General features: G+C 31.7%; 1 protein-coding gene across 2 annotated transcripts; it reads left to right on the forward strand.

The window, feature by feature from the left end:
* Positions 1-12,778: 12,778 nt before the first annotated feature.
* On the forward strand, positions 12,779-18,280 carry LOC107762302 (26S proteasome non-ATPase regulatory subunit 8 homolog A). 2 transcript variants are annotated; one of them, XM_016580646.2, is made up of 6 exons: positions 12,779-12,967; positions 13,140-13,218; positions 14,188-14,290; positions 14,656-14,919; positions 15,263-15,374; positions 17,951-18,280. In XM_016580646.2, exons 1-6 carry the CDS (start codon positions 12,863-12,865, stop codon positions 18,200-18,202), a joined length of 915 nt encoding a protein of 304 aa, XP_016436132.1. In that variant the 5' UTR covers positions 12,779-12,862; the 3' UTR covers positions 18,203-18,280. The 2 variants fall into 2 exon arrangements, with proteins under 2 accessions (XP_016436132.1, XP_016436133.1); XM_016580647.2 differs by having other exon boundaries at positions 12,780-12,967; positions 17,970-18,280.
* Positions 18,281-25,400: the final 7,120 nt, after the last annotated feature.

Here is a 25,400-nt window from a genome sequence, read left to right on the forward strand (position 1 = left end):
TTTTTTTTATTTTTCTTCAACACTAGTATAAGAACCCGCGCGATGCGCGGATAATATGATATAATATTAATCTTATAAAATTATGATCTAATATATCATATTAACTTAATCAATATTAGTTGTATTTTATTATTTAATATAGTGTGCAAAAATATAACACAATCTATACAAAATTAAAGGATACACGTCATATAGTAATCAAATAAATTATTTGAACCTTTTTATTTTTATTATTGAATTAGCAAGTACTTAGTACTACTGATAATTTTCTTGAGTGTTATTTATTTATCTTTTATTTTTTAACTAATTTAAAATATAAATATCATAAAATTATCTCTATCCCCCTCTTTTCGTATATTCATTTCTACTGTAATACTTATTTGATTAGTTTTCTAAATTTGTATTTTATTAAAAATTTAAATAATGTAATATTTTTTACTAAATTATAATTTTGAATTCATCAAAAGTATAAAGAGATAATATATATATAATATGCTTATCTTATGTATAATATCCTAATAGTATCTTTATATTTTTGTATTTATCATTTGAATTGAAAGTTTCTTTATTTTTTTATTTTGTTTTTTTTAATAATTCTAAAAGTCCAACTTGAAACTACTCCACAATTAATTCAAGATTTAAAATTCAAAAGATTTTTAGTGAGAAAGGTAGTTTATTTTTGAATTGAAAGTTATTTTATTTCTGTATTTTGTATTTATCATTTGAATTGAAAGTTTCTCTATTTTTTTATTTTGTTTTTTATTTTAAAATAATTCTAAAACTCCAACTTGAAACAACTCCACAAATAATTCAAAATTTAAAACTCAAAAGATTTTTAGTGAGAAAAGTAGTTTATTTTTGAATTGAAAGTTGTTTTATTTCTTTATTTTTGTTTTTTATTTTAAAATAAATTTAAAACTCCAACTTGAAACTACTCCCCAATTTGAATGGGTATTTCTTTTATTTATATATTTTCGTTTTTTATTAAAACTAATTTTACTTTTAATTTGTTTTTTATTTTAATATATTTTTAAAACTCCAACTTGAAACTACTCCACAATTTTAATGGGTAATATTTTTTCGATTTTTATTATAGCTAATTGCTAATTATAAGATATCTATATTTATTGATACAAATAGAGTAACCAATTAATTCAAAATTTAAAATTCAAAAGATTTTTTAGTTATAAAAGTAGTTTATTTTGTCTTAAAACTCCAACTTGAAACTACTCCCAAATTTGAATTTGTAATTTTTTATTTTTTTCAATTTTATTTTTTATTTAAAATAATTTTAAAACACCAACTTTGTTGGAGCTTTATCCTAAAAATCTATACTTGGCATCTCATGATTATACCACTTAGCATCATATAATTATTTACTTTTTTTGTGTGTGTGTGTGTTTGTGTGTGTGTGTGTGTATATGTATATATATATATATATATATATATATATATATATATATATATATATATATATATATATATATATATATATATATATATATAAAGACTACTATATTAGAAAGAAACTACTCCCCAATTTAAATTGGTAATTTTTTATTTCTTTTTTATTTGAAAATTATTTTAAAACTTCAACTTGAAACCACACCCCAATTTAATTGGCAATTTTTTATTTCTTTATTTTCATTTTTTATTTTAAAATAATTTAAAACTCCAACTTGAAACTATTCCCCAACTTGAATAGGTAATTTTTATTATTATTAATTTTTTCATTATTTTATTGTAGCTAATTTGATTTTTTCTTAGTTTTCATTTTTTAATTTTAAAATAACTTTAAAACTCCAACTTGAAACTACTCCCCAATTTGAATGAGTAGTTATTTTTTTTATATTTTTGTTTTTTTAATATAGCTAATTATAAGATATCTATATTTATTAATTCAAATAGACTAACTAATTAATTCAAAATTTAAAATTCAAAAGATTTTTTAGTTAGAAAAGGTAGTTTATTTTTGAATTGAAAGTTTTTTTATTTTTTTATTTTCGTTTTTATTTTAAAATAAATTTAAAACTCCAACTTTAAACTACTCCCCAATTTGAATGGGTATTTCTTTTATTTATATATTTCCGTTTTTTATTATACCTAATTTTACTTTTTCATTTGTTTTTTTAATCTTAATTTACTTTTAAAACTCCAACTTGAAACTACTCCCCAATTTTAATGGGTAATTGTTTTTCAATTTTTATTATAGCTAATTATAAGATATCTATATTTATTAATTCAAATAGAATAATCAATTAATTCAAAGATTTTTCAGTTAGAAAAGTAGCTTATTTTATCTTAAAACTCCAATTTGAAACTACTCCCAAATTTGAATTTGTAATTTTTTATTTTTTTCAATTTCATTTTTTATTTAAAATAATTTTAAAACACCAACTTTGTTGGAGCTTTATCCTAAAAATCTATACTTGGCGTTTCATGGATATACCACTTGGTATCATATAATTATTTACTTCTCTTTATTTGTGTGTGTGTGTGTGTGTGTGTGTGTGTATATATATATATATATATATATATATATATATATATATATATATATATATATATATATATATATATAGAAAGAAACTACTCCCCAATTTAAATTGGCAATATTTTATTTTTTTATTTCCATTTTTTATTTTAAAATAGTTTTAAAACTCCAACTTGTAACCACACCCAAATTTGAATTGGCAATTTTTTATTTCTTTATTTTCGTTTTTTATTTTAAAATAATTTAAAACTCCAAATTGAAACTATTCCCCGACTTGAATAGGTAGTTTTTTTATTATTATTATTTTCCTTTTTTTATTGTAGCTAATTTTATTTTTTCTTATTTTTCGTTTTTTAATTTTAAAATAACTTTAAAACTCCCACTTGAAACTACTCCCCAATTTAAATGAGTAGTTATTTTTTTATATATTTTTGTTTTTTTAATATAGCTAATTATAATATATCTATATTTATTAATTCAAATAGAGTAACCAATTAATTCAAAATTTAAAAAGTTTTTTTATAGTTAAAAAGGTAGTTTATTTTGTCTTAATAATGCCACTTGGTTTTTTGTGGTTATGCCGCTTGTCTTAATAATGTGCTTTTGCCTCTCCTTTTATTATATAAAGATTTTAAAATAAATTAAAATTCCAACTTGAAACTATTCCCCAACTTGAATAGGTATTGTTTTATTATTATTAATTTTTTCATTTTTTTATTGTAGCTAATTTAATTTTTTCTTATTTTTCGTTTTTTAATTTTAAAATAACTTTGAAACTCCAACTTGAAACTACGCCCCAATTCAATGAGTAGTTATTTTTTTTATATTTTCGTTTTTTTAATATAGCTAATTATAAGATATCTATATTTATTAATTCAAATAGAGTAACCAATTAATTCAAAATTTAAAAAGGTTTTTTTTTAGTTAAAAGGTAGTTTATTTTGTCTTAATAATACCACTTGGATTTTTGTGGTTATGCCACTTGTCTTAAGAATGAGCTTTTGCCTATTCTTTTATTATATATAGATTTTAAATAATTTAAAACTCCAACTTGAAACCACTCCCCAATTTTAATGAGTAGCTATCTTCTTTATATTTTTGTTTTTTTTAATATAGCTAATTATAAGATATCTATATTTATTAATTCAAATAGAGTAATCAATTAATTCAAAATTTAAAAAGGTATTTTTTAGTTAAAAAGTAGTTTATTTTGTCTTAATAATGCCACTTGGCTTTTTGTGGTTATGTCACTTGTCTTAATATTGTGCTTTTGCCTCTCCTTTTATTATATAAAGATTTTTCATTTTTTAAAACTCCAACTTGAAACTATTCCCCAACTTGAATAGGTATTTTTGTTTTATTATTAATTTTTTTATTTTTTTTATTGTAGCTAATTTAATTGTTTCTTATTTTTCGTTTGTTACTTTCAAAATAACTTTAAACTGCAACTTGAAACTACGCCCCAATTTGAATGAGTAGTTATTTTTTTTATATTTTTGTTTTTTAATATAGCTAATTATAAGATATTTATATTTATTAATTCAAATAGAGTAACCAATTAATTTAAAATTTAAAAAGGTTTTTTTAGTTAAAAAGGTAGTTTATTTTGTCTTAATAATGCCACTTGGCTTTTTGTGGTTATGCCACTTGTCTTAATAATGTGCTTTTGCCTCTCCTTTTATTATATATAGATTTTTTGTTTTTTAATTTTAAAATAAATTTTAAACTCCAACTTGAAACTACTCCCCAATTTGAATGAGTAGTTATTATTTTTTATATATTTTCGTTTTTTTAATATAGCTAATTATAATATATCTATATTTATTAATTCAAATAGAGTAACCAATTAATTCAAAATTTTAAAAGTTTTTTTTAGTTAAAAAGGTAGTTTATTTTGTCTTAATAATGCCACTTGACTTTTTGTGGTTATGTCACTTGTCTTAATAATGTGCTTTTGCCTTTCCTTTTATTATATATAGACTAGTGTTATACCCCGCGCCATGCACGGACAAACCAAAAGAATCTTATGAAATTATGATCTGATATATCATATTATTTTAATAAATTTTAGTTGCTATTCTATTTTCTAGTACAATGTGCAAAAATATAACAAATTTATATAATTAAAGGATACACATCATATAGTAATTAAATAAATTATGTATTTCTTATTTTATTTTTTATTAAATTAGCAAGTACTTAGTACTAAATATTTACTAAACACTTATCAATTGGCTTAATATTTTATCACTATTTTTTATAATATAAAATAGATATATATGTTCTTACTCTCAAAATATTTTTATTATTTTTACTATTTAAAATTCTTTAATTGTCTAAATTTATTAATATATTTTTTGAGTGTTATTTATTTACCTATTATTTTTATTAATTAATATAAATTACAAAATATTTTAATATTATCTTTATCCCTCTCTTTTTATACATTCTTTTCTACTGTAATATTTGATTAGCTTTCTCATTTTGCATTCTACTTGTAATTAGAATTATGTAATATCTTTTTATTGGATAAATTATAATTTTGAATTCATCAAAAATATAAAAATATAAGTCTTTTAATTTTTAAAAAAATATACTGATATTTTTAATAATTATTATTTTGTGTTATATATATATATATATATATATATAATATTTTTATCTTATGTATAAATATCCTACTATTATTTGTTTTTTTAATTTGAAAGTATGAGTTATATTCTTCTATTTAATAACTAAAACTTCCTATATGAAAAAATTAATTAATATCTACATTTTACGTTATCACTTGGAATTCTTTCTTTCTTTAATATTCTTCCTTTATGACTCTTTGTTTATTATAATTTCAATTATGAGTATATGTACGAATTTTCTCATCATAATGCTACTTATAAGTCTTATATTTCTATATTTTTTCTATAAAAAAAAAATTGTTCCTTGCTTATTAGTATTATCAAATTATGACATGAAATATTTAGTAACTTACCACATTAATTTAATAAAATGGATATAGTTTTGTATTACTCGTAGAATTTAAATTGAATTTATCTTGTATGACTATTTATCAGGATTCTCTCGTTGTTCAAATTTATCAATAATATTTTTGAGTATTATTTATTTACTTATTTTTGTCAAATAAATTTAAAGTATAGATAAAATCATATTATCTTTATTTTTCTCTTTATATATTAGTTTTTGTTCTATAATATCACGATCCAATTTCTCCTATAGCCCGTGATGGCGCCTAACGTTGCCACGCAAGCCAACGGCGAACTGGCCATGTATTTATTCCTTTAATTATTTCAAAGTAGTTGATTTTTTTATTTATTAAGTAAATGAGAAGTGAAAATTTTGATAAAGTAAAGCGCAAACAAATAAAATAACAAGTGTGGTGAAATAAATACTCAAAAGCCATCAAGTGTCTACTAGCATATTTCCAAGCCCCGATGTTATAAGTGTATGAGCAACTAGTAGAATATACAAAACACCTAAACTACTGTCTGAAATGAGATAGACAGAAAGTAAATACAAAAGAGAGAGACGACGGATGCTGCATAACGGACTCGGAGAGCAGCTCACCACTTTGCCGTAGGGTAACGGGGGGTGCGCGCCTGAATGAATACCAGATGCAACTGCCTCAGATCCTGCACGATTAGTGCAGAAGTATAGCGTGAGTACATAAACAACATGTACCCAGTAAGTATCCAGTCTAACCTCGAAGAAGTAGTGACGAGGGTCGACATCGACAAATAATAATAATAATAATAATAATAATAATAATAATAATAATAATAATAATAATAATAATAATAATAATAATAATAATAATAATAATAATAATAATAATAATAATAATAATAATAATAATAATAATAATAATAATAATAATAATAATAATAATAATAATAATAATAATAATAATAATAATAATAATAATAATAATAATAATAATAATAATAATAATAATAATAATAATAATAATAATAATAATAATAATAATAATAATAATAATAATAATAATAATAATAATAATAATAATAATAATAATAATAATAATAATATAATAGCATAATAGCAAGTAGTAAATAAATAATTCTTTAACTGATAGTAATTTCCAAAATCTCCAACTAACACATACTAACTCCAAAACAATTCCGGGCCAATAAATAAATTATAACCTCTTAAGTCATAAAAATAATATCAAGTGTATTCGGTCTCCAAGTATTAACATGCACGATTTATGGCGAGGTCGTACAGCCCGATCCAGAATAATGTGTACATTGTCGAGGGTCGAGCAGCACGAACCATAGATGCATCTATTATACTGGCGAGGCATTCGGCCCGCTCCACAAGAAGAGAGAATACTTTATGAACATCCAATTTAAAAGTTATCACAAGACTAATATACAAGGAAGCACAATTTTTATTAACGGTCAAATAACCCGCCAAAACTCAAAGTAAGTGAAATTCGGCCTTTACGAATCCTTTTTCAAGTTTCAATATAAGTTAGGAACTTACATTAATAAGTAGAGTGCAAACAACACAAGTATTTCATGATTTGGATCCTAAAACTACTCGGACTTAAGCATGATTAGTAGCTATGCACGAGCTCTTGTCACCTCGTGCATACGTAACCCCCACAATTAGAAGCAAATAGTAATTTAAAATATCTATGGGGTAAAATCCCTCTTACGAGGTTAGGCAAGAAACTTACCTCGTCTCAAAGCTCACTTTCCGGCCCACAAATTCGCTCTAAAGCCTCAACTTGGTGCCGAACAATCCGAAGCTAGTCAAATGTTATATAAATTAATCAATATACGTTCACAAGTTCATAATTTAGCTATTATAGTAATTACCCAACCCAAATTAGAAGATTTATAAAATTCACCCCCGGGCTCACGTACCCGAATTTCGGAATTTTTTGAAGATAAATATTACTCATAGCCTCACGAACTTAAATATATAATTTTTACTTAATTCCATAACCAATTTCGTGGTTAGATCTTATTTTTACCAAAACCCTAGTTTTTTCACAAAATCCCATGTTAAATCTACCCATGATGTTAAATCTACTTATGATTCGTGTATTTAGCTAAAGAATTGATAGGGATCACTTAGCTCTTGATGTTGATGAAATCCCTCCACAAAATGCTCTCAAAACCGCCTAAGACCAAGTGGGAAATGAAGGAAATGAAGCTAAGTCCCGTAATAAAATACTCTTGCACAAGTCGAAGATATCGCATTTGCGACATCTTGTTCACAAATGCGAGGGTCGCAATTGCGACAAAACCATCGCAAATGCGAAGGCTGGCCATCTCTGACATGGTCGCAAATGCGACCAAAAACTTCGCATTTGCGAAGAGGTATTGATCGCAAAAGCGAAGGAAAAGCTCGTAAATGCGAGTCCTGCCTCACCCAGGCTTCATCGCAATTGCGAAGCCCACCTCACAAATGTGAACAAAACCTCGCATTTGCGATACCCGAGGCACCAGCAAAAAAACCCAGAAAACTGAAGTCCTTCCACCCCTCCGAACGCGTCCAAAACTCACCCATTCCCTCGGGGCTCCACACCAAACGTTCACACAAGTCGAAAAATACCATACGAGCTCGCTCACATGATCAAAACACCGAAATAACATCTAGAATCACGAATAGGATGCCAATATCCATGAATTAAATCATAAAACTCAATAATTTCTAGAAACACTTCCGCGCGTCCGATTTCTATCAAATCTACTCGAAATGACACCAAAATTTGCATACAAGTCACAAATCACCATACAGAACTATTCCCATGCTCGGAATCCCAAACAGACATCGATAATACCAAAACCTACTCCAAACCCAAACTTAAAGAACTTGAAAAACCTTCAATGCGCCAACATTCAATATTAAGCGCTGAAACGCTCCCGAGTCATCCGAAAATTGATCTGAACATACGCCAAGTCCAAAATCATCATACGAACCTATTGGGATCGTCAAATCCCGGTTATGATGTCGTTTATTCAAAATGTTGACTCAAGTCAAACTTAACTATTTTAGGCAAATATTAAGGAACCTACTTGTTCCGATTTCAACCCGAACCCTTCCAAACCCGAACTAACCATCCCCGTAAGCCATAAAATAGTAAAAGTACATACGGAGAGTCTTAATTAGGGGGACGGAAATCTAAAAAGTAAAACGACCTGTCGGGTCATTACATATAATACTTTAGTTTTTTTTAAATTTAGCGTTTATCTATAATATGCTATTTTTCTAAATACGTGGTGTTAAATTAGTTCAAAGTTTAAACAGAGAAGTTCATTTGTTATATATCATAAATCTACTAAGAACTATAATAATTATTATTTTAGTATCACTTTCAATAAGCAATTAAATTAAATTCTCCGTCCTTATTGTATTTAGTATGAAAGTTGATTTTAATTTTTTATTAAAATTACTACATTAAAATTTAAATTATTTCTTTATATTTTTATTTATTTCGTAGAATTATGTTGGTTGTCTATATTTTTTGTTTTTATTTTATCTATTGTAATATTTTCAGTTACACGATTTTATCTATATAGCATGACCATATGAATTATTTCAAAAAACGTTCTCATCTCAAAGATCAAATACGTCTTATCCTTTTATATATCTCAACACTAAAATTTTGTATTTACATATTTTTCCCTTTTTTGGGATTTTCTTGTCCATGTTTAAGTTACCCATAATTTAGAATTGTTGATATTTTCTGCTACTCTCATGATAACAAAGACTTTGGTTTTTCTTTTTCTTGTAATGAAATTTTTCATCTACTTTTATTCCTGTGTTATTTTATTCTATAGCTCAGATTAATATTTAAACTTACCAATAATATTTTTGAGTATTATTTATTTTAATTTTTACATTACTCAAAGTGTAAATTTTCTCACACTATCTCCACCCCCCTTTTCTATATTATTTTCCTTACTATAAAATTTGATGTAATTATTTCATCTAGTAGTTAATTTAATAATAAACAAAAAAATAAATGTGCATATGCTCGTACTTTATACTTTACCAAAATCTCAGGGTATGTTTTCGTCTTTGGAGTTTTCTTTTTCAATTCAAAAGCTTGGATAAGTTTTTGTTTGATTTTGTTTAACAGAATAAATAGATAGAGGGTTCAAAATTAAATATTTTCCCCATACAAATGAGATGTATCTTTGGTGCACGGCAAGTTGTTGGAATTAAGTTAGAAATTAAAGTATTATTTGTGCATTCAAATTTTTTTTGCGCAAACAAGTAGAAGAAGAAAAGGCGGGTCTCCGTTGCTTTTTTAAGGGTGAATGACACAATTACCCACAAAAATAAAACTATTTATCCTTGTCTACCCATTTACTTTTTTACCCATCAAACTAATCACCTTTTCTGCCCATAGTAGCTTTTGTAAGTAATTTCCTCTTTTTTCTCCTTTTTTATTTTTATTTCTCTGTTTCTATTCTTTTTTCCTTCTTTTCTCCTTTTCGTTTTTCTCGTTTCTTCTTCTTTTCTGTTTATTTTTTTTTCCCCAAATCATATTATTATTATTATTCACACTCATATTTGGCTCCTTATTTATTTATTTGTTTATTTTCTTTATTTGTTGTTTCTTTTCTAATTTCATTTAACTCCTTTTTCTTTTATTTTCATTTTCTCTTCATAATCTAATTTTATTGACTTTTTTTGCTCTATTTTATTATTCTTCTTTTTTATATAATAAAAAAAATAATTAATAAAATAAATATTTGTTCACCTTTTTTTTGAAAATATAACTGGTATAATATGCATTTTGTCTTTTTATTAATTTAATTATTAGAGCAACTACATTATAACTGTTTTCTCTTCTCTTTTTTTGCGCTCATTTTTTTCTTTTTTAATTTTATTTATTATTGTTTCAAATCATTTTTTATTTCCTATTTTCGCAATCTAATTCCACACACATTTAGCTCCTTTATTTTTGTTCTTTTTGTTTATTTGTATTTTTTATATTTTAATTATTAGAAAATAACTTACATTTACCATATGGTATATCAAAAATAATATATTTGTAGCAATTGAAGTATATTATTGCAGTATACTATGATACCTACATACTATATATCATATACTGACTAGGTATATGATATCGAGAACTCTGTTAGAAAATTAAAAAAGGACCCGTATTTTTTTTTTTTTGAAAAATTTAAAAAATACCAAATTTAACTATATTGTTATGTTATATCATATACTTTAATAGTATATTTTTGCAATAAATTATACACTATTGAATTATATATTATATACCAATATGGTATATAGTATGTTATTTTGGTATATAGTATAAATTAGTATTCTTCGCTTGTTCAACTCAATTTCAACCTAAATTTCAAAAATTCACTCCAGAATTCCCACCAAATTGACTCATACTTTACCCACAACCTCCAATCAAAATATTTTAGATTAAATATTTTGTTTTAATATTTTTTTTAAAAATATATGAGAACTCCGTTGAAAAGTGGAAAAAGAACTCAATGAAAAATTCAAAAAATTCTAAAAGGACCAATTGCTTGCTAATAGTATACTGAAATAGTATACCGTTAGAATGAAACAATATACCAAAATGGTATATAATATATCATTTTGGTAGACAATACAAATTCTTATTTGCCAGTTCAACGTAATTAATTATACAGTATTGAATTAAATATTATATATAAAATAATATATAGTATGTTTACAATACAAATTAGTCTTCTTCGCTAGTTCAATTCAATTTCAACTTAAATTTCAAAAACCTACTCCAGAATTTTCAACAAATTGGCTCAACCTTTAGCCACAACCTCCAATCAAATATTTCAAACTAAATATTTTGATTAAAGAAAAATTAAAAAATATGAGAACTCCGTTGAAAAAGAACTCAATGAAAATTTTAAAAAATTTTAAAAGGACCAAATTGTAATAGTATATTATTACTTTATATTGTTACATTATATAGTATACCGTTGGATGAACTGTATACCAAAATGGTATATAGTATATCATTTTGGTATACAATACAAATTCTTCTTCGCCAGTTCAATGCAATAAATTACACACTATTGAATTAAATATTATATACCAAAAAAGTATATAGTATATTAATTTGGTATATAGTAACAATTAGTCTTCTTCGCCAGTTCAACTCAATTTTAACCTAAATTTAAAAAATCTACCCAAGAATTTCCATCAAATTAAATCAAACTTTAGCCACAACCTCCAATCAAATATTTCAAACTGAATATTTTGAAGAATTTTTTTTTAAAAAACATGAGAACTCTGTTGAAAAGTTGAAAAATACTCAATTAAAATTTTAAAAAAAATTCAAAAGGACAAAATTGTAATAGTATACTGTTACATTATATAATATACTGTAACAGTATACCGTTGGAATGAACTGTATACCAGAATGGTATGTACTATATCATTTTGGTATACAATACAAATTCTTCTTCTCTAGTTCAACTCAACTTTAATCCAAATTAAAAAATTTACTGCAAAATCTCCACAAAAATTCACTCAATGTTTAGCTACAACCTTCAATTAACATTTCAAACAAACCCAAGTACAATTGGATAAAAACAACTATAAACTCAATATATGAATTTCAAGCTTCAAGGTCCTTCAATGGTGGTTTTGACTTTTTCAAGAAAAAGAAAAAGACAAAAAAAGGGAGAAGATAAATTATATCAAAGGATAAAAAGATAAAGAAAAGAAGAGATGGGGAAACATAAAATTTCTTAAAAAAAAGTTTTTTGGCATACGTTGAAATAAAAACCAGTATTTGCTAATTTACTTTCTAAATATGCTATTAAATGTGTGAGCATAAATATTGATGGATATCTTTTTTAAAATAATAATAATAGTAATATCCTTTTGTGTTCTACAAATTCATATATGTTTATAATATTATATATTATTTAATAAATATTATATTATTTTTTAATTAGTATTATTATGATAAGATGATGAAAAATATTGAAAAAATGTGATACACTTAAAAGATATAAAAAATATGCATAAATGAATCTATGAGAACACGAGCTTTCATGCTAAACAATGGGAAGGTAAGAATGGATGGAGGGGGCAAAATAAATATGCCGCATAGGTATAAAACGTAAAATAAATGAACATGGGTAGATACGGTTAATTATTTTGTCTTCTATAGGTATATAGCATAATTTACCCCTTTTTGAAATAGTGATTATTTTTTAAAATACAATGCAAATAATGGCTATATTTTAAATAGCTAGTGGCTTTTGTCCCCCAATTAATCCCAAAAATTCTGATGTTCCTGTTGATTTGTTTGTGAGCGCCGAAGGGAAGCAAAGCTTTTGGAAGAACATAGACATGGATCCAAAGCTTACAGAGATTTCACAGCTGTTCGAACGATTCAAAGCTGCAACTGTACGGAACGAATTCGAAACTTGCACTAGATTTCTCTCCCAACTGAAGGTAATCGCTTCAAATCCACTACCAAATGCTCAAGCTCATCAATACTTGCATTTGTGCGGAATTGTTTCTCCTTTTTCTCTTTGCTAGACATTGGCAGTAATTCTTCCGACTGGTTGAAATCAGTGTTAATTATTTTCTTTATTCTTAACATTATCTTCTTTTGATGTTGCAGGTTCTATTGACCGAATACAAGAGCCTGCCTCCCCTATTTCAGAACACACCTAATGCTATCCGAGAGTTGACGATTGCAAGTAATATGCTCCACTCTTTTTATCTGATTTTATTTTAGTTCTCTGCTTATTGCTTTCTACTGACTTTTGAAACATTGATAGGAAGTACATAAAGTAATATGAAAGTTTGAAAGATGGAACTGTTAAACAAATAATTAAAGATGAATACAGATGCTTACACATTTTCATGTGTGAGACGAGAGTAAATCAGAAAATCAGTGACTGTGAGAAGACAAGACCTATATTCTATGAGGCCAGTTATCAGGTAGATTTAGTACCATTTTCCTATCTGGTGGGTGTGGCTAGTGAGAAAATAATTGGACATCATTGTTTTGTGAAACTCTAAAAAGATGAGAATTTGCTTGCTTGCGCTTTTAGTTTTGTGGTAGTTTCAAAATAAATCTCAATGTTTTGCTTATTCCCTGCGATAGTTGCTTTAAGTATCCCAGCATCCTTGTTATTCATTGTTATAGAACACATTGCAGATAGCTTCACAAAGCTAGGAAACACAATGGTTTTATTACCTATGCTTTCATTTTGTTATAAACGTTGCGTTCACACTACTCTTTCATTCCTCTTAGTGCTATGCTTTAACTACCGGTTATTATTTTGCTTTTCACTTATTTTCTGGTTCTGGTGATGCTGTTCTTTGTTCTATGATTTCTATTGATGGTACTGATATATTGCCTCTTTTCTTTTGTCTTCTTGAGCCGAGGGTCTTTCGGAAACAACCTCTTTACCCCCTCGGGGTAGGGGTAAGGTCTGCGTACACACTAACCTCCCCAGACCCCACTAGTAGGATTTCACTGGGTAGTTGTTGTTGTTGTTGCTTTCATTTTGTTATACTCAATCTGTTGGGATTCTTGTTGGGTTTCAAATGTGACAATGATAGATCTTTAGCTGTATGTATTTGGAAATTGGTATAAGTATATGGTTTTCCTGTTCTCCACACTCATAATGGATTAACGATCAGTGACATAACATTTACAGGAGATATATATGAGCATGCAGTTGTTCTAGCTGTAAAGATGGAAGACCAGGATGCATTTGAGAGGGACTTTTTCCAGCTGAAACCTTATTACACAGATGCTCGGTAACTAGCTGGTCACTCTTTAATCCTGCCTGTCATTCATTCTTCTGCATATTCAAAAAGAAAGGGGAAACAAATCTGATGTTCACACGTCAAATATACATGTCAAATGAGGTTGCAGAATAAGCTTTCTGCATCAAAGCTAAATTGCAACTGGATTGGCACCTTACAGTGCTTCTCTTCAAGCTTCAAATTGCCATTTCCAACTAATTGAGGGTTTAAAGTTTAGAATAGAACATGTTAAGTATTATTCTCACATGCTTTGTTTTTATCATTGTAAGAACGGCGTGTTGAGTCTGCTTGGTTGCTGCAATGTACTTGAATTTAACCATTGTGCTTGTGCTTCTCTTTTTGTTGTGATGGAACAGTGGCCGTCTTCCACCTTCTGCACAAGAATATCCAATCTTAGGTCTCAATCTTTTGAGACTCCTTGTACAGAATAGGATTGCTGAATTCCACACAGAACTAGAGTTGCTTTCTCCTAGTGCTTTGGACAACCCTTGTATACAGCATGCTGTGGAATTGGAGCAATCCTTCATGGAAGGGGCTTACCACCGTGTGTTGAGTGCGAGGCAATCCGTGCCTGATGCAACCTATGTTTATTTCATGGACCTGTTAGCAAAGACTGTAAGGTATGTTCTATTGGTTTTAGCAAAATAACGGATATCACCAACAGTATCTATAGCTATTGGCAGAACACCAGGCTGATGATACTGGATGCTACTTTTGCTTACTCTTTTGGTGCTCTTTGAAGAATGACTTACAAGAACTTTCAGACAACCTATTATAACCTAACCTCAATTGTTTTTGGGAACTGTCTTGCTAAGCTCACTATTAGCCAGACAATTTACAACTTTGTCAATAAAACTCGGTTCCACTGCTGATTGCCAATCCATCATATTGTATACAATTATAATTCCTTGTGACAATTTCAGCTTTAGATTTAAATGGTGTAAATCATCTTGTCACTGCTAGGGATGAGATAGCTGGATGCAGTGAGAAGGCGTATGACTGTCTTTCAAGTAGTGATGCTCGACAGATGTTGCTGTTCTCCTCAGACCAAGAACTACTTGAATATGTTAGGGAGGTAAATCTACCTCTTTCCCTTTTTCTGTTCTGAAATAAGTTCTATTATACAAATATGCAAGTCATGTACAAGGCAAATAGTACTATACAACAATATTTCTGCAAATGACATCCAATCTTCTGTGGAAGTCAGAAAGCTCTGAGTTCAAAGCAAAAAAAAAAGAAAAAAGAAAAGAACAAGAAGAAGAAAAGTTAGAAAGCTTTAAGTACTCCAGAAGTACACAAAAGCATCATAATGTTTTCAGTTTGGGATGTAGAATACCGTATTCCTTCAAATTTTCATCTCTTTTTTTTTCCCCTCCATATTCTCCACGTCACTGCATTCAGGATCATTTACCATGCCTTGTCTCTCTTATTACTTCGGTGTCCTTTCCAGTTCCATAAAAGGCTCTTCACATTGCCTGATGAACCAAGTGGTTCTTCTAAGGTTAACCTTCATGGTCCAAAGTCTTAAATCAATTCTATAGTGCGCCAACAGATGTTCATATCCATCTGTTTGGAGAGCAAACACCGGCTAGTGTGTTAAATCTTCTTTTCCCAAATTTCTTCAGTTAAAATTCCTTCCTGTGCTGCTGTCTAGAGAAATATAAAACAATTCACTTTCTTAGGTGCCTAAGCTATCTAAGGAGCCCTAGAGTGTCAAACTTTCCCCTAAGCAGAAAATTATAGAAGACTTAACAGAGAATTAACCCTCTTTCTGCATTTAACTCCAGCAGTCAGATCCTTCTACCATGATCTCCTCACTGTAAAGTAGGAGTATAGTCCTTATCAATCTCGACTCCTTTCAATGTGAACAACAATTCAACAGATTTTATTGACTAGTATAAAATATAAAGTACAGGACATAGAAATATATTGGTATTAGATTGACCTTAGCCCAAACCTACTTAAACAACCTAAAGGCTTGGTCCCGTCTGAAAGTAGACCTTGTAGAAAAGCAGATGGGAAAGGTAGCCTATAGATTCAAGCAACCAGCTCAGGGAAAACTACCCAATCTTGGAAGCGGCATCCATTGATGAATGGTTATACAATGGTGGTCCGCATGGACTAATTGTTATAAACTTCCTCCTGATAGTCGACCGCTTCAGTCTTCAAGTTTTGCCTAAACTGAATATCCAAAGCAACAATGTTTCTGCCTCTTCTGAGCACTTCAGGTAGCTTTTTCTTTCCATCTATTATTCAATCAATCAAGTAAGCGTCAACCCCAAATCTGTTGAGATCTGCTGTTTATGAAACCCATTTTGCTTAAATAGTTCTGTGTTAAACAAGCGTCTTGAAGTTTGATCCAGACCTGCTATTTCAGGGGGATTCTAGTTTCCCATTGTAACTGCCATGACCAATGGATGCTATTGTCTACAAAGCTGGATGGTACATTATAAGCTGCTTTCACACACGATACTCCTCTACTATCAAATTTTCTTTACTTTCAAGTTTCCAATTGAGTCTCTCTCTCTTGGAATTGTGATATTAGAGAATCATCCATTTCCGCTAGCAATTCCTTTCTCCCAACCTGTTAATTTTCGAACTCCCAGTACTGGCATCATTGTGTTCCACTTTATCCATAGGAATTTTCTTCTAATTCCCAATTTCTCCAACTTTGACAGCAGCGGGAACATGGCATAATATAAGGCGAAAGGCTGTCTGATAAATTGTTAACTAGGGTTTAGCAACCTCTTCCGATTTGTCTCAAATTTCTCCACCACCCTTTGCCCTAGAGTTGTTGTGTTTGGTATTCTTCACCAAATTGGAGCCCTATATATGATGCCGGAATAGTAAAAAAAATCTGAAATCTTGTTTCTTATACCTCTTTTCGCCACCATATCTCTGAGAAACTCACTCCCGGGCCACACCCGCACCCAGACAGCATTCCCATTTGCTAAATACTCGCAAGAGTCCTCCATACCAGCTTTCCAGACCATCTTTCTCTTATTATTACTCTTTTCCAGACCGCCCCTCAACCACAAATCTCCGTAACCCAACAAAGCCTGGGTAAATGCCCGTGCTTCTTGTTTTTTGTCACTTGCCCTTCTCCTCAACTATATATGGGAAACTCTCATATTTCACTGAATTAGATAGAATTTTTTTCTCAGCTTGCTGAGCCTCTCACATAGAACACCTTTATTTCATCTCTGCTCTGTTCGCAAGATATGCTGGTAGAGGCTCCAAGGACAAAGTAGGTACAAAGTAGATGAGTCCTCTTGATAGGTGCTGACGTACCTTAGTACTACTGTATTGTGCTAGGTTCTTAGTATGAATATTCCTCATATTCCTAGTAGTCTTGCTTAGCATCAGAGAATATGATGGTAAAATCAGAAAATAGCAACTGCACCAGCCAGATACTTGTTTAAAGGACTGCCGGCTCAAACCAGTAGTAAAACCCCACATGTGGCTTATACTGGACATCATTGCCTTAAAGCCTTGTACCTCATAGAACCCAGCTCTCTCAGCCTCCGGGATACTGGATGTGTACCTGCCGGTTTTGTGGATGGCCTTTGACTCTTGTGTTTGTCTGAATCCTTCCCGATACTGTTGCCACTCTTCTCTGCACATAGAGCGATCAATTACAAGCAACAGCAGCTATTATTGTTCTCTGCAGGAGCATCCAGAGTGGGAGATCAAAAATGGCTTTGTGATTTTCCAGAAAGTAAAAGATTCCGTGCCTTGCAAGGAGATACCATCCCTGCAGCTTATCACTCAAACACTCAGCTATGCAAGGGAGCTGGAGCGAATTGTCTGAGAAACGCCACCCTGCTCTTTTTGGGATTTCAGTCTCATATATTCTCGAAATTGGACTGTACTGTGAAGATATTTCCCTTGCCTTCATCATAAACAAATTGTGATGATACTGTTAGAGAACAGTTTTTGTATCTTAAATCTTAATGAGGATCAACATCTTCCTTTTCTCCCTTTTAGGTGTCTTAAAATTTCTATCTGATATATTTTGTTCTGTCGGGTTGCTCCCATCCATACAATAAGGGAAAAAGACTCATTTTGTATGGCACTCTGGTGGCATACTTCAACATGAAACTATTCCCCAATTTGAATTGATAATTTTTTCTTTTTTTATTCTCGTTTTTTATTTTTAAATAATTATAAAACTCCAACTTTGTTGGAGCTTTGTCCTAAAAATCTACACTTGTTATCTTATGGTTATGCCACTTGGCTTAATATGGTGACTTTACCTCTCTTTTTATTATATACTAGTATCCGTACCCGCGCGTTGCGCGGAGAATATTAAATATAAATTTTCATACAAAAATATTACTTTAAAAATACGATAGACAAAAAGGAACATGCATATACTATTATTGTATGAAAATATAAACGCAGTGGAATAGTGAATTGCATCACAAAGCCTTAAAGCAACCCTAGGGAGTCTACAATTTATTGTTTTCACAGAGGTCTCTCAAATGGTGTTTTGAGTATACAATATGAGCCCATGGCAAGTCATCCCAATGCCATAATGTACTTTGATATTGTTTTCTCATAAGAATCGTCTTCTTTATTCAATTGCTATCTGAATCATCTGTAAAAGATCATCAACAACAACATACCCAATATTATCCCACACCTGTAAAAAAAAAGCGAGAGAATTAATGATAGTTGTTAAACTTTGTATGGAATTTTTAACACAGTTGCCGGGAAGAAACTTTGTGTTATAGTTCCATTGTATAAGTACAAATTATGAGGAAAAAAATGATTATCCTACATTCATATTCACATGCTCATAAGTAGTCCTAATAAAATTTAATTTTTTAGAAAAAATATGCATTGTTCTTTTAAACTGCAAAAGTTTCCTAAAATCAACTTATCTCCTCTTTACTAAAATTAGTAGAAGTTACTCATCAAGAGATGAACATCAAACATCAAATTACAGTTCTAACTTAACCTATATACTTTATGCAATATTTTTGTATCCTCTCACCATTTGAGTTTTCAATTGAGAGAACAACTTTGTTTCAATATCATATTTCAGGTGCCTGCGAAATGAGAAGTAATAATATAAAGGTGTGATAAATAGCAAAGCTTCTTCTGGGACAATTCAACTGCCTAAGAAATAAGAAGTAATATGAATGTAATCCGCACTCGCACAAAGTGACGTACAACTATAACTATGGAGGAATAGGAGGAGAATGTACCACAAAAATAGAAGCAAGCTTTGCCGAATGATGGAGGAGATCAAGTCGGTCTTCTGCCATCATATGTAATGGTCAAAATAGCACGGAGACTGTTTCTATGGACCGGCCCAACGAAACAGAAACAAATGCTCAAACGCAATCAAATTGCAGCTACAAAGTAATAGTATTTTGATTTATTAGTTATCTATAACAAAACATATATATCACATGCTATTAAGTCTTTAAATTGTACGTTGATAGTTAATCTTAATTTCACTAACATATTCCTTCAATTAGTTAGCAGTCAATGAACTTATAGCCACGTTGTTATTTCCCCATCAACTAGCATTTCCATCAATCAAGCAAGTAAAACTACAAAGGTCAGCACCAACCATTAAGTATTGCAATAATATTTTCAAAAGTTAGTAAAAATAATTTTATTAAAAAATTAAATTTCCACATTGTTGCATTAATCTTTTTATGTCAAGATCAGCAACCAAAACTTACTTCATAAGGTCTGAAAATACGTTAAAATCTTAGTACAAAACCAACAATACCAAAATAGTTAATTTGAAGTTAATAAAAATTAGTCAATAGATATGAACCTCATTGCGATTTGTATCGATGATTTCTTTCATCCGTGAAACCTCTGAAAATGAAAAATGTTAGTATTCACAAATTACTTGACTTCATGGGTTTGATCTTCACTTTGGGACTAGCAAACGTAACTGTCTCATCATGAGTAGATGATTTGAACGCAAGAACCTTCATGTTAGTGGCCTTACTGAACAAAATTTTGAGAACATTAAATGCCTCCTTTGTTTATCATTCTTAAAGGTGAAGCAAAGACTCAAGGGATCACCCTAAAAAATAGATTAATTATTAGGATGTATCATATTGCAAATAAATTGCATATATGTAACACAATATGCACAAATGTGAAAGCAACCTTAAGAAACAAAAAGAGAAATATTTATACTACACATAATCGTTTCATATATGAGCCAAGTTTCGTTATGTTCGTCCTAACCATCTTAATAATAATCTTGCGGATAATAGTTTAACCGAGGCTATAGATGAATTATAATAATATGTACAGTGAGTTCCATATCAATTAAAGAACTTTTTATAGAGAAATTGAATTACTATTATTTTTTTTTAGACACTTGAGAAACACAATTGTGAATACAACATTAACAAACAGATAGAGAAATAATCATACTACACAAAAACGTTTCATATATAAGCAAAATTTCCGTATGTTTGTCCTAAAGAAATTAATAACAAACTTTCCGATGATAAACTTTCAGAAACAGATACAAAATACTGGTAGGACATATAATCATTTAATTAGTACAGTTTATTATGGAAAATTTATCCATTAAACCTTTAAAGAAGAGAATCTTTAAAATTAAGTGAAGTTGAATAAGCAAAACTGCCGTAAGTTCATCGTAAAGAAATTAATAACAAAGTACTTTCAGAAACAGAAACAGAGTACTGGTAATACATATAATTTTTCACAATTAGTACATTTTATTGTGAAAAATTTATCCATAAAATCAGAAAAGAATAGAAACTTTAGAACTATATAAAGTTGAATATGTTACCTTTGCATCTTGTAAAATCAACTCAATCGAATATGGTTTTTCAGGATTGAAACAATCCAGCATTTCCCACATTCGAAAGACTCTAACTTTGAGATTCCATGTAACGACTCGGCTGGTCGTTTTGAGAGTTGTAGCTCCATTCACCCATTTACTGCTCATTTTGTACTTTATAGCTGTCATGTAACTTGCCGGGTAGTCGGTTCGGGCCCGGTGAGATTTCAGGATGAAATGAGACACTTAATCTCACGGTTGAAAGCTTAAGTTAAAATGATTGAAAGGATGTTGATCTTTGAGTAAACGAATTCGCAATGGAGTTTTGATGGTTTCGTTAGCTCCGTTAGGTGATTTTGGACTTAGGAGCGTGTCCGAGTTGTGATTTGGAGGTTCGTAGTGGAATTAGGCTTGAAATGGCAAAAGTTGAATTTTTGAAAAGTTTGACTGGGAGTGAACTTTTTGATATCGGGGTCGGATTCCGATTCCGGAAGTTGGAATAGGTCCGTGGTGTCATTTATGACTTGTATGCAGAATTTGGGGCCAATCGGATGTGATTTTATAGGTTTCAGCATCGTTTGTACAAATTGAGAGTTTAAAGTTCATTAGCCTTGAATCTATGTGCGATTCGTATTTTTGATATTGTTCGAGATGGGTTGAAGGCTCGACTAAATTCGTATGAGGTGTTAAGACTTGTTGGTATGTTTGGTTGAGGTCCCGGAGGCCCTGGGGTGATTTCAGATGGTTAACCCATCAAATTGAAGTTGGAGGACTGCTGAAGTCTGGTGGTGTAATCGCACCTGCGGAGCTTTGATCGCAAGTGCGAGCTAAGGAGTGCAGATGCGGCCAAACGTGGGGAGGGCAGTGGTCGCAGGTGCAAAGATTTTTCCGCACCTGCGTGGTCGCAGGAGCGGAGTGATGGGCGCAAAAGCGAAAGTTTGCGCATGTGTGATGGGCAATTCCGCACCTGCGATGGTGCATATGCAGGGGAAAGGACCGCAGAAGCGGAGGCCCAGTTCCAGTGGTTCACCGCAAAAGCGGAATTTTGGTTGCTTCTGCGACGCCGCAGATGTGGTTAAGTGTCCGCAGAAGTGGAAGTGCTGGACAGAATGTTTAAAAGCAAGGGTTCGCGATTTTGGTTTCACTTTTAACATTTCAAGCACGGTTTAGGCAATTTTTGAGAGGGTTTTCGAGGGGATTCTTGAGGTAAGTCCCTTGTGCTTATTTTTGATCAATAATATTACTTCTCCATTGATTTTTCCACCTAGTTGGTGTGTGTTTAAGGTGTAAATTGGGAGTTTTGAGGCTAGGGATTTGGAGAGTTTGATTTGGGAATTTGGGGGACGATTTGGTGTCGGATTTTGATAGATTTGGTGTGGTTAGACTCATGGTTGAGAGGGATTTCGGGTTTGGTGACTTTTATCGAATTTCGAGACGTGGTCCCAGGGGCCGGCTTTTGAGCCGATTTTTGATTTTGATTAATAACTTAGCATTTTCTTATGAAGTTGATTCCTTTAGCACGTATTGATTATATCACATTATTTATGCCTAGATTCGAGGCATTTAGAGGCCGTTTCGCGAGGTAAGGGTGTGTTGGAATAGAGATTTTCTCGGACTGAGGTAAGTAACAGTTCTAAATTTGGTTCTGAGGGTACAAAATCTCATTTTTCGTGTCATGTATTTTCTTTTGAGGTGACGCACATGCTAGGTGACGGGCATGTGGGCGTTCACTGTAGGAAATGCGACTTGGTCAAATTCCGTGGAACCGTGTAGTTGTATAATTTGTTGTTATCTGTACATTCTCCATGTATTAGAGAAATTGAACCACAAATCATGTTTAGACTACATGTTGTCATTGTAAGGACCCACAAAGGTCGTGTACATATTGAATTATCTGCTAAATTGTTATTTTTTACTCAGTCACAGTTTATTTGTATATTACATCACAGTCTCCATTGTTCATTTTTGATGCATCATATCATTGTTGTCTGGGATGCTTATTATGATTCCTGAGAGCCCGAGAGAGTGGAGAGGTTGTTAACTGAGTGAGGCCGAGGGTCTGATTGTGAGGTATTATACTATAGCACGTGAGGTTTTCGTGCAACACGTGAGTTGTCCGTGTGGATCTAGATATTATACTATAGCACGCGAGTTGTCCATGTAGCACGTGAGTTGTATGTGCGGATCCAGATATTATATTATAGCACGTGAGTTATCCGTGCAACACGTGAGTTGTCCGTGCAGATTATAGCACTTGGGCTGAAGGAGCCCCTTCGGAGTCTGCACACCCCCAGTGAGCGCATGTACTTACTAAGTGCGAGTGCCGAGTGCTGAGTGAATGGGAAGGCTGAGTGACTGTGGCCCTGAGAGGATACATTTGACCTCATTATTGTTGCACTTAGCTTCCATATATCATTGCCTTGAAATTTTTGAAAGATATTACACTATGTTTCACTTGAATTTGTCATGGAATAACTGTTTGACCTAATTTATCGAACTTGAGAGCATGCCTACTTTCCTATGATAAAATCACTGTAATTGAACTATAACTGTAAAGCTCGTTACTACTTTCAGTTCTTTATTTAGTATTTTTACTTGCTGAGTTGGTTGTACTCATACTTCACCCTACACTTCGTGTACAGATCCAGGTGTTCCCGGACGCAATGAGTGTTGATTTCCGCGCATAGTTGATCTTCTGGAGATCTCGAGGTAGCTGCCGGCGTTTCACAGATCTTGTTTCTCCTTCCCTATCTTTTCGCTTATTGTATTTAGTTTCATACTATATTAGAAATTGTTTGTTCAGACTGTTGATGATTAGATGCTCATGTAATCAGTGACACCCCGATGTTGGGAATTTTCGCGTCGTATTTTGGATTTTTTTATCCTGTTTATGAGAAGTTGTTGTCATTTAAACTGTTTTAAATCTGTTTTCTGTTAAGTGTTGGAGTTATTTCATAAATGTCAGCTTGCTTAGTACCACGATAGGCGCCATCACAACAGGTTAGGATGTTGGGCCGTGACAAGTTGGTATCAGAGCCTAGGTTACATAGGTCTCACGAGTCATGAGCAGGTTTAGTAGAGTCTTGCGGATCGTTACAGAGATGTCTGTACTTATCTTCGAGAGACTCCTGAACCCTTAGGAAATTTTACATTCTTGTATTCTTGTCGTGCAGATTTGTTGTTTCAGGTAACTAAACTTCTGTATTCTATTCTCTCACAGATGGTGAGGACGCATGCTACCGGACAGGATGGACATCCACCAGTACCACCAGCTAGGTCCACGAGAGGCCGAGGTCGCGGTAGAGCCGTGTTAGGGGCAGAGGTACAACTCATACAACAGCTAGAGCAGCACCTACAGATCCACCAGTTGCTCCAGCTCAGAAGCAGGTTCCAGATGTAGCTGAGCCAGTGGGGCCAGCTCAGTCACCAACTGTGCCCATGGTGATTCCAGGCCTTCAGGAGGCGTTGGCCCAGATATTGACAGTTTGTACATGCCTTGCTCAGGTGGTATAGACTGAGGCCGCACCAGCCACTTCTCAGGCCGGGGCAGGTACTCATACACCCGCTACCCGTACTCCAGAGCAGGCGATGCATGGACTTCAGACACCGAAGGTGCTACCAGCCCAGCCGATTGTAACTGCTCAGGCCCCGGTAGTCCCCGTTATGACTGATGATGAGCAGAGGAGACTTGAGAGATTTGAGAGGCTTCGGACTCCATCATTTAGCGGAGCTGAGTCGGAGGATGCCAGGGCTTCTTGGACAAGTGCCAGCAGATGCTTTGTACAACAAGTATTCTGGAGACCAGTGGGGTCTCGTTCACTATTTTTTAGTTTTCTGGGGATGCCTTCAGATGGTGGGAGGATTATGAGAGGCACAAGCCGGTTGGTGCAGCACCACTTACATGACAGGAGTTGTCCGTTCTCTTTTTGGAAAAGTTTGTGCCGTAGTCTCGCAGGGAGGAGCTGCGCAGTAGTTTGAGTAGCTTTGGCAGGATGGCGTGTCTCTTTCTGAGTTAGCTCATCACGGAGTTTGGTTGGATAGGAGAACGGCATCCGATAGGAGAACGGCATAGGAGAACGGCATCGCCAACCATATAAAGCCTCAAATGGAGCCATCTCGATGCTGGGCTGATAACTGTTATTGTAAGATAACTCAGCCAAAGGCAAGAATCGATCCCAGCTTGTAGCATTTGCCAAAGGCAAGAATCAAAGTCAATCACACATGCTCTGAGCATATTCTCCAAGATCTGAATTGTCCGCTCCGACTGCCCGTCGGTCTGCGGATGAAAGGCTGTGCTGAGCTCTACACGGG

The sequence above is a fragment of the Nicotiana tabacum genome, chromosome 15, assembly GCF_000715075.1.
Source record: "Nicotiana tabacum cultivar K326 chromosome 15, ASM71507v2, whole genome shotgun sequence".
In the NCBI taxonomy this organism is placed as follows: Eukaryota; Viridiplantae; Streptophyta; class Magnoliopsida; order Solanales; family Solanaceae; genus Nicotiana; species Nicotiana tabacum.